The sequence below is a fragment of the Pan paniscus genome, chromosome 10 (assembly GCF_029289425.2).
Source record: "Pan paniscus chromosome 10, NHGRI_mPanPan1-v2.0_pri, whole genome shotgun sequence".
Taxonomy (NCBI): domain Eukaryota; kingdom Metazoa; phylum Chordata; class Mammalia; order Primates; family Hominidae; genus Pan; species Pan paniscus.
In genome coordinates, this window is record NC_073259.2 from 119,834,726 (window position 1) to 119,852,594 (window position 17,869).

General features: G+C 49.9%; 1 protein-coding gene across 1 annotated transcript in view; it reads left to right on the forward strand.

Moving 5' to 3' along the window:
- Nucleotides 1-2,188: 2,188 nt before the first annotated feature.
- Nucleotides 2,189-17,869, forward strand: part of ALDH2 (aldehyde dehydrogenase 2 family member) — a 42,102-nt gene continuing 26,421 nt past the window's right edge. The window contains exons 1-2 of the mRNA XM_003832460.5: nt 2,189-2,564; nt 17,242-17,346. Of these exons, the coding sequence (XP_003832508.1) occupies nt 2,451-2,564; nt 17,242-17,346 (219 nt within the window). The 5' untranslated portion in view covers nt 2,189-2,450. The remainder of the gene's footprint in view (nt 2,565-17,241; nt 17,347-17,869) is intronic.

The following is a 17,869-nucleotide window of genomic DNA, read 5'->3' on the forward strand; positions in this document are numbered from 1 at the left end:
TCATAGCAGAGGAAACATGCATGACTTCATCTAGGCAGAGATGCTCAAGCTCACTCGTAAAAGAGAAGCAAATTAATGTGGTAGTGAAATGCCACTTTTTCGTCTCTCAGATTAGCAAAGCTAAAAAAAAAATCCTGAAACTTCTACTGGTGAGGGTGTAAGGAAACTCAGACATGACAGGTAGTGGGGCATAAATTAAACTTCTTTGGAGGGTAATATATCTGTATTTAAATTGTAAATATTCTTTGTTCCATTTCTACTAATTTCTTTTCTTTTCTTTCTTTTTTTTTTTTTTTTTTTTTTTTTTTTGAGACGTAGTCTCACTCTATCACCCAGGCTGGAGTTCAGTGGCACGATCTCAGCTCTTGGCTCACTGCAACCTCTGTCTCCCAGATTCAAGCAGTCTCCTGCCTCGCCTTCTGGAGTAGCTGGGATTACAGGCACTGCGACCATTCCTGGCTAATTGTGTGTGTGTGTGTGTGTGTGTGTGTGTGTGTGTGTGTGTGTTTAGTAGAGATGGGGTTTCACCATGTTGGCCAGGCTGGTCTCGAACTCCTCACCTCAAGTGATCTACCCGCCTCAGCTTCCCCCCCAGAGTGCTGAGATTACAGGCACGAGTCATGGTGCCAGCCTCATTTCTATTAATTTCTTAAGCAAATCAAGAGCATACATTGTGGCATTGTTTGTAGTGGCAAAAGATTGGAAACAACCTAAATGTCCATCATAGGAAATTCATGAAATAAAACTACCTCATGTATCCAGAGGAATACCATGAAACTGTTGAAGAGAATGGGGACATACTCCTTGTGTGCTGTGACAAAACGATCTCCACACACAGTATTAAGGGAAAAAAAGTACCTGGCACGGTGGCTCATGCCTGTAATCCCAGAACTTTGGGAGGCCGAGGTGGGCGGATCACCTAAGGTCAGGAGTTCGAGACCAGCTTGACCAATATGATGAAACCCCATCTCTACTAAAAATACAAAAATTAACCAAGTGTGGTGGCATGTGCCTGTAATCCCAGCCACTCGGGAGGCTGAGACAGGAGAATTGCTAGAACCTGGGAGGTGGAAGTTGCAGTGAGCCCACATGGTGCCAGCCTGGGCAACAAGAGTGAAACCTCATCTAAAAAAAAAAAGCAAGGCGCCATTGGGAAGGGGAAGTGGGGCCTGCATGGCTGAATTCAGAGAAGGAAGGGAGTCTTGGTTATCAGATTATCTCTGCAGCTGATCTCCAAACCTATTTCCCTTCTTCCTGGCACAGGGGCCACTCATTTCCCAGACTCTTTTGCATGGAGGCATGGTTGTGTGATTGAAATCCAGCCAGGCGAGCAGGCTCAGCCCACAGAAACCTCCCATGGGCCACCCCCATGCCTTTTCTTCCTCTGGTTTGTGTGGAATGGTGCTGAGCCCCCAGGGCGACTTTGGTGGAATCTGGTGTTGAAATCAGAGTCCCACCGCCGGGCGCGGTGGCTCACGCCTGTAATCCCAGCACTTTGGGAGGCCGAGGCAGGCGGATCATGAGGTCAGGAGATCGAGACCATCCTGGCTAACACGGTGAAACCCCGTCTCTACTGAAAATACAAAAAATTAGCCGGGCGTGGTGGCAGGCGCCTGTGGTCCCAGCTACTCCGGAGGCGGAGGCAGGAGACTGGTGTGAACCCGGGAGGCAGAGCTTGCAGTGAGCCGAGATCGTGCCACTGCACTCCAGCCTAGGCGACACAGTGAGACTCCGTCTCAAAAAAAAAAAAAAAAAAGAATAAGCAAATCATGCAAATCATCCTGTTCTAAACTCTGAACCGCTGCTTCCAAGACCCTCCCTGCCCTGGCCCTGGCCGCCTCTCTCCTTGTTAACTGGGCTCCATTCATTCTTTCCATTTCTCTAACACGTGCCAGGTGGTCCCATCTCCTGGCCTTTGCCCTTGCTGTTCCCTGTCATCATTCAGGTCTCACTTGTCATTTCCTGACCATGGTACTTATAAAAGCAGTGCCGTCTGCCCCATCCATGTCACCTCGTTCATCTCCTTCACCTCCGAAATGATCTCGCTTTTGGGTTTACGGCCGGTCTCTTCACCTGGAGCATCAGCCAGGGAGGTCAGGGTCGCCCTGGCTCGGGCCTGTTCACATTGGGGTCAAAGGCACACATTGGGGGCTCAACCAAGGCGAGCTGCGTTAGCGGGGCCGGGTCTTTCCGCACAGGCGGAGGGCGGTGGCGGGCGCGGAAGCGTCGCGCGAGCCAGGGGGCAGCTACGGGCCGGGGGTACCTAGCGCCACACGCTTCGCCTGCATCAGCTGCGCGCCCCAGCCCGAGGATGGGTAGAGGCGGCCCCGCCCCCGGCCCGCCCCCGCCTTTCCATTGGCAGCCGCGCGGGGCGGGGAGCGGGGTCGGCTCAGTGGCCCTGAGCCCCTAGCTCTGCTCTCGGTCCGCTCGCTGTCCGCTAGCCCGCTGCGATGTTGCGCGCTGCCGCCTGCTTCGGGCCCCGCCTGGGCCGCCGCCTCTTGTCAGCCGCCGCCACCCAGGCCGTGCCTGCCCCCAACCAGCAGCCCGAGGTCTTCTGCAACCAGGTGAGCCCACCGGCCGGGCTCGCGCTTTGTTCTCCGGCCCGAGTCCCCGCAGGCCCCTAGGAAGGCCCCGCGCCGCCGTGGGCCTTAGTGTACTCATCTGGGGCTCGAGGGGTTTGCAGAGGCTGACCTGGAAGCACATCTGCCCCTTCCTCTCCTGCAAGCATTTTAGCCCCTTCGCCGCCTCTGACAGTCCTCGTCCCATTTCCCCGTGACTTGGGCCCCCTCTCCGTCTTCGCCCAGCCTCGGTCTGTTTTCCAGGGCCAACTCTCGGGGTTCCGTTCTCCCCATGGTCCTTGCTTTCGGGTCTCCGCAGGGTCCCCACCCTCACCCACTCAGAAGACGCGACCAAGTCCCTCTTTGCAGGAACTTTTCTGTCTTTTCCTTAGTCATCCCCTTTACCCCCTGACTCATGCCCTCATCCAAGGAGTTCAAAAGGAAAAACCAGGAAAGAGGTGATTTGCAGCCACGTTCTCCAGTTCACCATGGGCGAGGCCACGCTCGGCTGCTTCCATTGCTGGGAGTAGGGAATCCTGGAGGACCTTCGGCCCCAGGGGGCCGACCCCAAGGGGTGTCTGCGGCTTCCAACGCCGGCTTCGACCAAACCAAGGAGGAGGTTTCCAGGATAAAACTGATTCCCGTGGTCCATTTATTGATTGCTCAATCAGTAGTACTTTGGAATATTTTTTGTTTTGATCTTTGAGTTTGGTTAAAGTTCTAGACTTCACAGAGGCTGAAATTGGTTATGAAAGAGTTTGTTTTGTTTGTGCCAGTGCATGTTGGCTGCCTTCTCTGACTTAAGCTTTTTCTCCTATAAATGGAAAGGCGCTCTGAGGGTTAGGTTCACACAGGCCCTCATCAACCAGTCACTTCATAGTTAATCACAGCTCCTGTCCTGTCTGCACAGCCTTTGTGCCTGGCACTGTTCTAAGCGTCTACCTGTTTTGCAATTTAAGGTAATTTTTACAACAGCCTCAGTAGGAAGGGACTGTAATTCTCCATTTTACAGATGAAGAGACTGAGTCACAAAGAGGTTTAGTGACTCACCTAAAGACCAAAGTCAGTGGCATAGTTGGGGTTCACAGCTGAACTTCCAGGAGTAAGCCCCTAACCAGAACATTCCATGGTATGTTGTGACTCTGGGTGGGAACAAAGGGACCACCGATCCTCTGGGACTATTGCTGATTTGGGATGCTGTAGAGCTGGCTCCTAGCCAGCTGCTTTCAACAGCACACCTGCTGGTCTGGCCCTGAGTGTGGCTGCAAATCTGGATATAGGTGATGGGTAAAGGCACATGCGTGTGATTTTAGGGGATGTTACAAAGGTCATTTGCAAGGGAATTTTTAAAAGGATAAAATAAAATATTTTGCATAACACAAGCTAAAAAGGCAGCAGCTATGGCTCCCTTGGCAGCCTGTGCAAGTTCATGCTTGGAAGACTTGAGCATCAAAAGATCTAGCAGAGGCCAAGTGCAGTAGCTCATGCCTGTAAATCCCAGCATTTTGGGAGGCCGAGGTGGGATGATCCCTTGAGCCTAGGATTTCGAGACAAGCCTGGGCAACATAGCAAGACCCTGTCTCTAGTCTCTACTAAAAAAGTAAATTAGTCAGGTGCGGTGGCACATGCCTGTAGTCCCAGCTATATGGGAGGCCGAGGTGGGAGGATCACTTGAGCCTAGGAGTTCGAGGCTGCAGTGAGCTATGATTGGGCCACTACACTTAGTCTGAGCAACAGAACAAGACCCTGTCTCAGAAATGTCCTCAAGGAACAGCCATCGCCCTAGGAACCCTTCTGGCCACAGGATCTGATTAAAATCTTTATCCTTTATCACATGCAGGTGAGGCAGCTGGGTCCAGATGTGCACCCAGGCCCATAGGTAACACGTCCTGTTCTCCAGATTTACTCTGTGGGTGTAGGCTGGAGGAGCCGAGTCAATTCCCTGTGGCTGCTTTTCTTTATCAGACTTTTTGAGATCATTAAAGTAACACATGCCCACTGTATAAAATTGCAGAAGACTGACTTACAACTCTCTGGACACGGTCAGTCAAGGTGATTCATGCCTGTAATTCCAGCACTTTGGGATGCCAAGGTGGGAAGATCGCTTGAGATTAGATGTAAGGCTGCAGTGAACTATGATTGTGCCACTGCACTCCAGCCTGGGCAATGGAGCAAGAGCCCATCTCTTAAAAAATAAATAAATAAATAAACCTCTCTGGATACCCCATTTTACTCCCTCCAAGAGCACTGTGAACAGGTGGGTGTGTCTCTTGTAGACATTTTGTTTGCATTTACAAGTGCCTGCAGCGAGAGAGAGAGAGAGAATGCAAGCACACCAGACTTTTTTTTTTTTTTTTTAACATAAATGAGATGCAACCACTTATATTCTGAAGCTCCCCGTCTCACTGAACAATGTACCTGGGTTATCATTCTGAGTACGTTCAGATCTCATTTAACCCTTTCCAAGGACCACAGAGCATTCTACTCTGGTGGCGCCGTGCTGGAACTGGACCTCTTAGAGCCCCCTGGGCTGTTTGCAGTGTGGCCTTATTGCTGACTCAGCAGGGAAGAGGGACGGTGCATACAGCAGTGGACTCTGCACCTCAGCTGCCTCATCTGTAAAATGGGGTAAAATGGCTGGGTGCAGTGGCTCACACCTGTAATCCCAGCATTTTGCAAGGCTGAGGCAGGCGGATCACGAGGTCAGGAGTTCGAGACTAGCCTGGCCAACATAGTGAAACCCTGTCTCTACTGAAAATACAAAAATTAGCTGGGCATGGTGGCGCGCACCTGTAATCCCAGCTACTTGGGAGGCTGAGGCAGGAGCATCACTTGAACCTGGGAGGCAGAGGTTGCAGTGAGCCGAGATCACACTACTGCATTCCAGCCTGGGTGACAGAGCGAGACTCCATCTCAAAAAAAAAAAAAAAAAAAAAATGTGGGGGGTAAAATTCCATCTGCATCACCGAATTGCTGTGAGGACCAAATGGGGTGAGGCTTCTGCAGCCACAGGCAGTGCTGGCTTCATGGCCACTGGTGCCTCCATATTGACTGCAGCCTTAAGCAGGAGCTGGGATAACAGTGATGCTGTGGACTTGCAGTGTCTTGGTGATCAAACTCCATTTGATATGGATGCTGTTGTATTTGCAGTTTGTTTCCTGAAGGGGTGAGCTAGATTGTGGTAAAGTAGAATGGGAGTTTGGGGTGAATTAAAACTTGCATCTTTATTCTTACCCTCTCTTTCTGTTTTTGTTTTTGTTTTGAGACAGGGTCTCTCACTGTTGCCCAGGCTGGAGTGTAGTAGTGCTCACTGCAGCCTCAACCTCCCAGGCTCAGTCAACAAGTTATCCTCCTACTTCAGTCTTCCAAGTAGCTGAGACTACAGGCATACCCCACCACACCTGACTAATTTTTGTATTTTTTATTTTATTTTATTTATTTGAGACAGACTCTTGCTCTGTTGCCCAGGGTGGAGTGCGGTGGTGTGATCTTGGCTCACTGCAACCTCCACCTCCTGGGTTCAAGCGATTCTCCTGCTTGAGCCTCCTGAGTAGCTAGGATTACAGGTGCCCACCACCACCCCTGGCTAATTTTTTTGTATTCTTAGTAGAGACGAGGTTTCGCCATGTTGGCCAGGCTGGCTGGTCTTGAACTCCTGGCCTCAGGTGATCCACCTGCCCTGGCCTCCCAAAGTGCTGGGATTAAGGCATGAGCCACTGCAGCCAGCCAATTTTTTATAATTTTTATAGAGATGGGGTTTTGCCATGTTGCCCAGGCTGGGTCTTGAACTTCTAGGCTCAAGCAATCTTCCCTCCTTGGCCTCCCAAAGTGCTGGGATTACAGGCGTGAAGCACTGAACTAAAGAGAGAACTGACAGGCAATTAAGGATGGATTTCCCAAGGCTAGGTGTGGTGGCTCACAGCTGTAATCCCAGCATTTTCAGAGGCCAAGGTGGGAAGATTGCTTAACCCCAGGAGTTCGAGACCAGCCTGGGCAACATAGCAAAACTCCATCTCTACAAAAGCTTAAAAAAATTAGCTGGACATGGTGGTGAGCACCTGTAGTCACAGCTACTTGGGCGACTGAGGCAGGAGGATTGCTTGAGCCAAGGAGTTTGAGGCTTCAGTGAGCTTTGATCTTGCCACTGCACTCTGTCCTGGGCAACACTGCAAGTATACATAGGCACCGTACAGAAATGTTCATTGCAACTTCTTTTATGTCAGTAAAAGCTTAGGAAATAAGCCAGCTCGAGCTCCATTGGGAAATAGATGAACACCTATGTTACAGTTATAGGAGGAAATAATCCTCTGCATGTAGCAGTTACAAATCATTGGCTCAACCTGTACAAATAATGTATCTCAAAAACAATATGTCAAGGAGGAAAAATGTCCAGCATTCTACACCATATGAAACCATGAAAACTGTACAAAACTTTATGTTGTATGTAGATAGACAGATCTCCATAAAAAATGTGTAAGAATGTGCTGGAAGGAAAATTCTCCTTGGTGTGAGGGTGGTTACTGCCTGAGTGGGCAGGACAGGATAAGGGTAGTGATGAACGAGGACTCTGGCTTCATTTAAATGTTTGATTTCTTTAAAAATTGGCCAGGCACGGTGGCTCACGCCTGTAATCTCAGCACTTTGGGAGGCTGAGGCAGGCAGATTGCTTGAGCACAGGAGTTCGAGACCAGCCTGACCAACATGGTGAAACCCTGACTCTGCTAAAAATACAAAAATTAGCTAGGCCTGGTAGCCCACGCTTGTAATCCCAGCTACTCTGGAGGCTGAGGCATGAGAATCACTTTAACCCGGGAGGCAGAGGTTGCAGTGAGCCGAGATCGCACCACTGTACTCCAGCCTGGGTGACAGAGTGACACTTCGTCTGAAAAAAAAACTCCCCAAAAAACAAAAAAAACTTAATACCCCATGAGCAGATATTAAAAGAAAAAAGAAAAAATATAATGGTCCCCTGATGTGCCACCCCTGCAGATAATCACTGTTAACAGTATATCTGAAGCAGAAATTTGCTTTTTCTTGTTTGCCTGGGAGATTCTTACAGAATGAGCCAAAACCTGTGTTTTGGAGTGACTTTGTGCTGACTGAATCTCCCTATTGATTGTACAGGTTGATGACTTCTTTAGGAGTGTCCTTTGTTTTTGTTTTTGTTTTTGAGATGTAGTCTCACTCTGTCGCCCGGGCTGGAGTGCAGTGGCACGATCACGGCTCACTGCAACCTCTGCCTCCCGGGTTCAAGCGATTCTCCTGCCTCAGCCTCCTGAGTAGCTGGGATTACGGGTGCCGCCACCATGCCCAGCTAATTTTGTATTTTTAGTAGAGTTGGGGTTTCACCATGTTGGCCAGGCTAGTCTCAAACTCCTGACCTTGTGATCCACCCGCCTTGGCCTCCCAAAGTGCTGGGATTACAGGCGTGAGCCACTGCACCTGGCCTCTTTTTTTTTGTTTTGTTTTGTTTTTTTTTTGAGACAGGGTCTTGCTCTGTTGCCCAGGCTGGAGTGCAGTGGCATGATCATAACTCACTGCAACCTCAAACTCTTGGGCTGAAGCGATCCTCCTGTGTCAGCCACTAGAGGCACTGGGATTATAGGCATGGGCCACAACGTCCAGCTAGGAGTTTTAAGAGCCTCTATAGAAATAGATTTAGGTGGCTGGGCATGGCGGCTCACGCCCTGGCATAAGAGTGAGGCCTAGTGACAGAGTGAGACTCCGTCTCAAAAAAAAAAACAAAAAGAAATAGATTTAGGCAGGCTGGGTGTGGTGGCTCATGCCTGTAATCCCAGCATCTTGGGAGGCCGAGGCGGGCGGATCACCTCAGGTCGAGACCAGCCTGATCAATATGATGAAACCCCGTCTCTACTAAAAATACAAAAATTGGCCAGTGTGGTGGCGTGTACCTGTAATCCCAGCTACCTGGGAGGCTGAGACAGGAGAAACGCTTGAACCCAGGAGGCGGATGTTGTGGTGGGGCCCAGTGACACCGCCCGCCTCAGCCTCCCAAAGTGCTGGGATTACAGGCATGAGCCACCGTGGCCGGCCCGTGTTTTTAATCAGAGAACACAAATGGGCATTCAATACTTCCTGCCTGCCCAGAATCTGTGGGACACACTTGAGTTTCAGGTGACGGGGCTATAATAATGTTTGTGTTCCTGAGGTCAAGTTGAGTTGAGAATTTACATGTTGTGGACATGTGTATGTATTCCCTGCTCCAGTAATCATGATTATTCATCACCTATTTTCCATCAGGCCCTCTACTGAGGACTTCTACCTGCATTTCACCTTTCATCCTACCCGCAACTCTATAAGCCTGGTAGTATTGCTGTCCCGTCTTGCGGGTGAGGAAACTGAGGCTCAGGGAGGTCAAGTTCACATTAAGTATAACTAAGGGCATGTGTGTGAAGGTTGGGCAGGGCAGAATTTGAAGCCCACTTTCAAACTTATAACTTAATGTGAACTTGACCTCCCTGAATAATGATCAGACCATAAGAATGTATTAATAAACATTTAAGGGACAATTGAATAGAATTTTAAAATCAGAGAGGAGGAGCCATGTTTGTATTGTTCACTTTTGCATTCCTGGCACCTAGCACCTTAGCATAGGATCACTGTTGGGTAAATATTTATTGAATAATGAATGGTTGCCATTTACGAAACAATGTTTACAGTTTTGTGCTCCAGAAGTGAGGTAAAGGGTTGCTTAATGGGAACCCAGTATTTCTACTCAAAAGGGCCTTATTGCAAAGTATTTGGAAGTTTAAAAGAGTGGGAACATGGGGACGCATAGGGAGTGGTGAAACTGGCCCAGGGAAAGTCCATTGCAGCAAGATAGAGGTTGCCAAACCGTAAGCAGAACAAGTTGAAACCGCGCCTGTCTGGCAAACAGTCCAGAGTGGAATTGAACCTCCCATCTTTGAAGTGGTGAAAAAAGGCCCTGGGGTGGGGGAGTGGGGCAGAGGGCTGGCGTCTGTCTGCTTGGGTTAGTCTTGGTTCGGGAGTGTCCCGAGCAAGCCTGGGGAGATGACTGCCCCTCGCCTTGATCCCCAACTAACCTGGGGTTCTGGATTATGTGTGGGGAAGAGGGAATGTGTGTGGCATTCCGTGTTTGTCTTGAACTTTACTCCCTGGAATCTTGTAATACAAGCAATGGCATCTGCTTTCCATCGGACATAATCACCTAACCGCAGATCAGCAAGTGAAAGAGCACATGCCGTTGGGATCATCCCAGGCTGCAAAACCGTGCCATTAGCTTGCTCACTCTTTGGGAAAATACGGTGTTCCAGGGACGGGGATTTCCTAGGTAACATGCCCAGTTCTCTCATGCATCAAAGCTTGAACTGAAATCTTTCTAGAATGTATCCTGCCTCCTTAAATCAGAACTACTGAACACAGTTTAGCCTTTCATTGGAGACCCTGAGCAGATGATAACCACCCATTGTCATGAGGTCTGGGGGTGGTGGCCAGAATTTCATTCTCTCCTGGCCTTGGTCTGACCTCCGCCCCCAAGGTCCAGTTGTCCTGCTCTGGGCACTGACCCTGCCCCAGCTCCTGAGCCCCTCGACCACCACAATCACCACTAAGTCTCTGCCTGGCATGGAGAACAAGATAGCCAAGGTGAAGAGGGATCCTGTTACCCTCTAACTCAGTAGTTCTAATTTCTACACGGTAATCTGCCCCATGTTTGGAAAAATGCATGTGAAAGGGTTCGCCGCAGCTGTTGCTGGAATGGCGATCACTTGTCCTAAAAGTGCATTTGTAGGAAATCGTTAAATAAACCATGGCCTGGCCGTGTTGAGGAACGCTATGTGGCTTAACATGAGGCAGAGCTGCCTGTGGAATAACATCCAAGAGAAACTGAGAAAAGCGAGTTAGCAAACAGCAAGTCTATTACCCCCACTTAGAAAGGACACGGCAGTGTCCCAGTTCTCTGGTCTCCTGGGTCCTCCCAGGAGCATCAAGTGCAGATCCTGGCACACAGCGGGTAGAATCGCGAGCCCCCTGCTCTCCCTTCACCTACACCCTGCAGCCACTCCTCCTGTCCCCAGGCTCTTCCTAGCAGTCACCCTTCAGACCCCTCAGCTGGCCAAGCCTCCTCCTGCTTCTCACTTGCTTGGTTTTGCTTGTTTCCTGCGCCCTCTCCTCACCAGGACTTCAGCTCCCACAAGCCAGGACTTGGCTCTTGGACTCCCTGTGCTGGAGTGGCCAGGGCTGTCAGTGAAAGCTTATGGAATGCGTGGGTGAATGAATCCAACTTTTACAAAACAAAGTGAGATGTATTTATTAAAATATGTAGGAATTAGAGTATTTTGATAGAAAATCTTTATGTTTTGCCTACAGTCTAGATTGAAAATGTCAACTCCAGACATCACTGTGCTTCTGGAAACTATAAAGAGGAAGTGGGAGCTAGGACATCCCCCCACCACGCCCCGCCCAAGAGCGTCCGGGTTAAGTGTGTTATGTAAGTCGAGCTTCAGGTTTCTGGTCAGGAGGTTATAAAGCATTTGGCCCAGAGTCTGGCCTGGTGTTTATTCAGGAAAACTGCTCCTCACTTGAAGCAGAACTTTGGCAGAAACTCAGTGTGAGAACAGTTCCTACCCAGCCCCCCACCAGGGAGGGAAGCCACTGAGTCTGGCTCTGGGAGAAGGGAAATGGGAAATGTAAACCGGAGGAGGTTTCCAGCGTCCTACAGCAGACCCAGGTTTATCTTATCAGTGGAGAAGGGAGGATAGGTTGTTGAAAATGCAGCCTGGTTCAACGGTGAAGGGTGATTGAGAACATTCTGGGCTTTGAAAGGCAAACATGCCAGGGAGTGGTCTTTCCAGGATCCTAATCTAAATCAGAGGGGCCAGCCCAGCGAGGAAGGGGTGGGGCTGGTGGGGTTTTAGCCAGACTGGCCCACCTCTCCCCTTCCTACTTCCTGATCTTTGCAAAATAAAGTTTAAAATCCAGGACAATTTAGTATGCTTTGGTGCAGGGAACAACATAAAGAGTATAGACCTGGCCCTCGCTCCTAAGAATCTTTAAGCTACGAGAGAGCTGCAGGATCTAGAACACTGCAGGACCCCCTGCAGGCAAGGTCCTAGCTTAGGAACTGTACACTCGTTCTTGCATTTAACCTTCACATCAGCCCCCAGAAGTACTCGATGAGGCATCTGGGAAGTGAAGGGATTTGCCCAGGGTCAAATCTGTGAGGGATGGAGTCAGAATTCAAACCCAGGCCGGGCATGGTGGCTCACAGCTGTAATCCCAGCACTTTAGGAGTCCAAGGCAGGAGGATCACTTGAGCACAGGAGTTTGGGACCAGCCTGGCCAACATGGTGAAAGCCCATCTCTACAAAAAATACAAAAAAAATCCCACCTTTATTTAAGAAAAAAAATTCAAACCCAGATCTGTTTGGCTTTGAGGTTGGTGCTTTTTACAACATTCAGAATAAAATTTTTTTTTTTTTTTGAGACTCTGTTGCCCAGGCTGGAGTACAGTGGTACAATCTTGGTTCACTGCAACTTCCATCTCCTAGGTTCAAGCAATTCTTCTGCCTCAGCCTGTCGAGTAGCTGGGATTACAGGCAAGTGACACCATGCCCAGCTAATTTTTGCATTTTTAGTAGAGACAGGGTTTCACCATGTTGTCCAGGCTGGTCTCGAACTCCTGACCTCAAATGATCCACCTGCCTTGGCCTCCCAAAGTGCTGGGATTACAGGGATGAGCCACTGTGCCTGGCTCAGAATCAAAATCTGAAATCAACGTGTGTTGAGTCAGTAAGTAAACCATAAAGATGGAGATTTGGGAATCAGAATTCCAACCTCCTTGAAGGCAGACCTGGGCTATGGCTGGAGGTTGGAGTTGGAAGAACTGAGGGAAAAACACAGGCCTTGGAGTCCCAAAGACCTGGCTTCAAAGCCTGGCTCTGCCTTTGCTGCTGTGTGACCTGGAGCCAAGTGGCTGGACTCTTCTGTGCCCAGCATCCTCTGCTGTGAAGTGGAGAGGATGAAGTTCACCTCCTAGGTTTGCTATGAGGTTTAAATGGGAACAATCCAAGTACACAGAACCGCTGGTGTGGGGCTGGTTCTTGAGGGGTAGCTAGTGAATGTTAGCCATGTCCATGACACGCAGAGGGCTGAGTGGACTTCCTCCCTGGGTGGGGGAGGAAGAAGCTTGGGGATAGTACAAGGCCAACCAGACCTACTTCCACCCAGCCCAGCCTAGTGCTTCTCTGTACTCTCCTAACCCTGCTGACCCAAGTGCTTTGCTGTGAGGCAGTTGTGTGTGAGGCGTGAACCCTGAGCCTGTGCTACAGGGGGAAGGAGAGAAGGATGCCTACCCAATGGCTGCAGGCTGCCTGCCCGCCCCCCACGCCTGTGAGCCCCCATCTTCCAGCAGGCAGACCCGGGAACTCCCTTCTCCTCCACGGGCACCCCGAGTAGGAGCTGACTTTCAGAGTCGGGGAGTAAACACCCAGGGCCTGCTGCCCAGGCACGGCATAGTCCAACTTGAACTTAGGTCTGGCAGTCTCCTGGCTTTGAACCTGAGCTCTTTATTGCCACACCTGTCCCCACACTGGAAACGACCCAGCCCTCCCGTGGAAAGAAAGAAGGGTGCCATTTCCCTAAAAATTAACGATTGACTAACTAATATGAAACCACACAAGCACGCCTCCAGAACCCCAGTTAATGTTTACCCATGTTCTTCTCCGGTGCCAAGAGCCTTTCCTGTGGGTGCACAGCTGCGGATTCCACCATAGAGATTATGCGGAACAAATTTCAGCCTGGGAATATGATTCCTGCTAGGCCCTTACCTGAACGACTCCTTCCTGGGGCACTCTGTTTCCACCCTGCCATCGTCATGGCGTTGGGCATTCACTCCATGCTTGGCGCAGAGACTTCAGACCCTCACACGGCTTTATAAAAAGGGGGCTCTAGGGTGATTCCCACCCTACAGATGAGGAAACAAAGACACAGGGGTGAGGTGCTTGTCCCATGTGACAAAATCAGGAGCAAAAGAGCCCATATTCGGCCAGGCGCGGTGGCTCACGCCTGTAATCCCAGCACTTTGGGAGGCCGAGGTGAGTGGATCACCTGAGGTCAGGAGTTGGAGACCAGCCTGGCCAACATGGTGAAACCCCGTCTCTACTAGAAATACAAAAATTAGCCGGGCATGGTGGCAGGCATCTGTAATCCCAGCTACTTAGGAGGCTGAGGCAGGAGAATCGCTTGAACCTGAAAGGCGGAGGTTGCAGTGAGCCGGGATCGCTCCATTGCACTCCAGCCTGGGGAACAAGAGCCAGACTTTGTCTAAAAAAAAAGAAAAAAAAAACCCTCACACCTGTAATCCCAGCACTTTGGGAGGCCCAGACCGGCGGATCACGAGGTCAGGAGATTGAGACCATCTTGGCTAACTCGGTGAAACCCCGTCTCTACTAAAAACACAGAAAAATTAGCCGGGCATGGTGGCAGGCGCCTATAGTCCCAGCTACTTGGGAGGCTGAGGCAGGAGAATGGTGTGAACCTGGGAGGTTGGAGTGCAGTGAGCTGAGATTGCACCACTGCACTCCAGCCTGGGCAACAGAATGAGACTCTGTCTCAGGAAAAAAAAAAAAAGCCCATATTCATCCAGATTCTTTTTTTTTTTTTTTAAGAGTCTTTTTCTGTCACCCAGGCTGGAGTGCAGTGATGCAATCACGGCTTACTGCAGCCTCAACCTCCCAGGCTCAAATGGTCCTCCCACCTCAGCCTCCTGAGTAGCTGAGACTATAGGCACGCAACCACACCTGGCTAATTTTTCATTTTTTGTGGAGAGAGGGTCTCACTATGTTACCCATGTTGGTTTCAAACTCCTGAGCTCAAGCAATCCTCCCGCCTTGGCCTCCCAAATTGTTAGGATTACAGGCGTGAGCCAATGTGCCTGGCCACCCATATTCTTGTCTTGAACCTCTGCTCCTTTTTGTGTTTTCTTTTTTGAGAGAGGGTCTTGCTCTGTCACCCATGCTGGAGGCAGTGGTGTGATCATGGCTCACTGCAGCCTCAACCTCCCAGACTCAAGCAAGTGATCCGTCCATCTCAGCCTCCTAAGTAGTTGGGATTACAGGCGCATGCAACCACACTTGGCTAATTTTTCATTTTTTGTGGAGATGGAGGTCTCACTATGTTACTCAGGTTGGTCTCAAATTCCTGAGCTCAAGCAATTCTCATGCCTTGGCCTCCAAAAGTGCTGGGACTACAGGTGTGAGCCACTGTGCCAGGCCAAATGTCTGCTTTTGACCAGTGAGCCTGGCCACCCCTCCCTAGCCCTGTTGTGAGCCTCGCTCCAGGCTTTGCTTGGCAGCTCGGTATTCTTTATGGTCCGAGACTCTGGCCCAGAGTGACCATGGATGTCTCACTGGAGTTCTAGGCCAGGGCCAGGACATGCAGGGATGCTGGGTCCAAAGGGACCCCCAAGGAAGGCAGGCAGAGAGGCAGATGTCTTTGCCTTCACGTCACCTGTAGCCTTTGCCTCAGCACTGGTGAGGTGACCATGGACCCTGCCAGGACACTGGTTTACCAAGCCCGAAGGGAACAGCTTGCTGGGAGATGTCTTCTCTGCACTCCCCAAGACCATCGCCCGGTGCCTGGAAAGCAGAGGGCGAACTCTGGCACTTTATGTATGTATTTATTTTTATTTTTTGAGACGGAGTTTCACTCTCGTTGCCCAGGCTGGAGTGCAATGGCGTGATCTTGGCTCACTGCAACTTCTGCCTCCTGGGTTCAAGCAATTCTCCTGCCTCAGCCTCCCGAGTAGCTGGGACTACAGGCGCCTGCCACCACACCTGGCTAATTTTTTGTATTTTTAGTAGAGATGGGGTTTCACCGTGTTGGCCAGACTGGTCTCAAACTCTGGACCTAAGGTGATCCGCCCATCCCCGCCTCCCAAAGTGCTGGGATTACAGGCATGAACACCGCACGCAGCCTTGCACTTTAATAGGTGACTTTAGGTAATAAGTAAGGACCCTTCCTCTGAGCAAATGGAGGGGCTTTGGCTCTCTGACATTGGCCTCATGAGGAAGGAAGTCTTTCCCCCAGATGTGGCTTGGTTGGGTGATGGCCTGGTCTGAATTACATTCTAGAGGCGGAACCGTCTTGGGACCCGCCCTCCTCCCTGACCCCGTTTTTTATCACTTCCTTTCTGGTTCACCAGTAACTCTGGCCACCTTTGCTTTTTCTCAAATCTACCAGACTTATTCCTGCCCTGGGGCCTTTGCACTTGCTATTCCACAGCCTGGACTGCTGGTCCTCCGGCTCTTCCTGTGGACCCCTCCTTTTCATCATTCCGGACTCGGTCAAATGTCCGCTCCTCAAGGTGACCTGCCCCTACCACCACGGCTGGAGTTCTCTACACCCCACCTTAGTCACCTTCTCTGGATCCTCTTCTTCCCTTCGCCTTCATCTGTACAGTCTGAGGTGGTCTTCTGTGTTTGATTGCCTCTTTATTTCCTGGGCACCATGAGAGCATGGTCTTTGTTGGCTTTTGGCTGTACTGTGTCCTCAGCCCTAGAACTGTGCCTGGCCCATCGCAGGTGTTCATTAAGTGTTTGCTGAGTGAGTGAAGTAATAATCTAGGGCTGGGCATGGTGACTCACACCTGCAATCCCAGGACCTTGGGTGGCTGAGGAGGGAGTATCGCTTGAGTCCAGCCTGGGGAACATAGAGGGACCTCATCTCTACAAGAAATACAAAAATTAGCCAGGCGTAGTGGCGTGTGCCTGTGGTCCCAGCTACTCAGGAGGCTGAGGCAGGAGGCTCACTTGAGCTTAAGAGGAATAGGCTACAGGGAGCCATGATCACGCCACTGCACTCCAGCCTGGGCAATGGAGTGAGACCCTGTCTCAAAAAAGAAAAAAAACAATAAAAAGAATAATCTAATTTAGTTCTCACAACAAATTTGTGTGGGAGTGGAATAGAATGAAGGTGGTTGCAAATTGTTTGCCATTCCTTCTAGGGAGAAGGGGAGGCTCTCTCCTCAACCTGGGACTCTGGACTGAGCCTGTGACTCACTTTGACCAACAGAATTTGGTGGCAGAAATGAGGCCAAGTGACTTCTGAAGCTAGATCTTAGGAAGCCTTTCAGCTTCCACCTGGGTCTCTAGGAACACTGTCTCAGGGGAAGCCAGCTGCCATGTGGGAAGTCGGACTAGCTTGAGCCAGCCATGCAGTCAGGAAGCCCAAGCAGCCATGTGGTGCCAGACGAGTAAGTGCAGAAGCCATCTTGCACATCCAGCCTCAGAGGTGGATGACTATTGGCCCCAGCTGTCCTCACACTGTAGCCACACAAGGGAACTCTGCCCAGATGAGCCCAACCAGGGGACTCTACTGTGGGAGATAAGAAATCATTTTAAGCCACCAAGTTTTAGGGTGCTTTGTTACACAGCAATGGATAACTAGAACAAGTATGAACATTCTCTTCATTTTTTAAAGAAACCAAGGCACTGAGAAGTCAAGTGACTTACCCAAGGTCACTTGGCAGAGTGAGCATTCTGGCCTAGATTGTCTGCAAGGCCTGTGCTTTTCATTTGTAGGCTACACCACTCTGAAATTAATTCATATTTGCTTTTTCTTGTTTTTTTTTTTTCCTTACAATACTGGTAGTCAGTATTAGGTTGACAGCTGGTCCTGAGAACTTCTTTCCTTCTCATTGTAGATTTTCATAAACAATGAATGGCACGATGCTGTCAGCAGGAAAACATTCCCCACCGTCAATCCGTCCACTGGAGAGGTCATCTGTCAGGTAGCTGAAGGGGACAAGGTGAGAACTGGTGACTTACCTTGGGGGAGGGATGGATTCGTCTTCTATTTTATACGTTTTTGTGTGGTGAAAGCTTTACCATATATGTGTATTAATTTCACAAGTAGCAGATACCAGTGAAAAATTCCGAGTAAATTAATCAATAGAAACTTGCCTGCAGACAACGGTGTTAATTCACTTAGTGTAGAACTATAGACTTAGAAGTAAATTCGGCAAATATCTAATACAGTGTCTCCTTTCCAGACCTGGAAGTTGAAGGTCAGAGATGGAAACCTTGCTGGGTAGAATTTGGGTCTCCTAAGATCTAGCTCCTGTGGAGGTTTGAATTGTACAGACTGTAGGAACCAATCGAAACTGATAATATTCTGTTTAAAATTTTTAAATTAGACTCTTAGTAAAAATATTTTGTGTTTTTGGCCGGGCGCAGTGGCGCAGGCCTGTAATCCCAGCACTTTGGGAGGCTGAGGTGGGAGGATCACTTGAACCCAGGAATTTGAGACCAGCCCGGGGAAACATAGTAAGA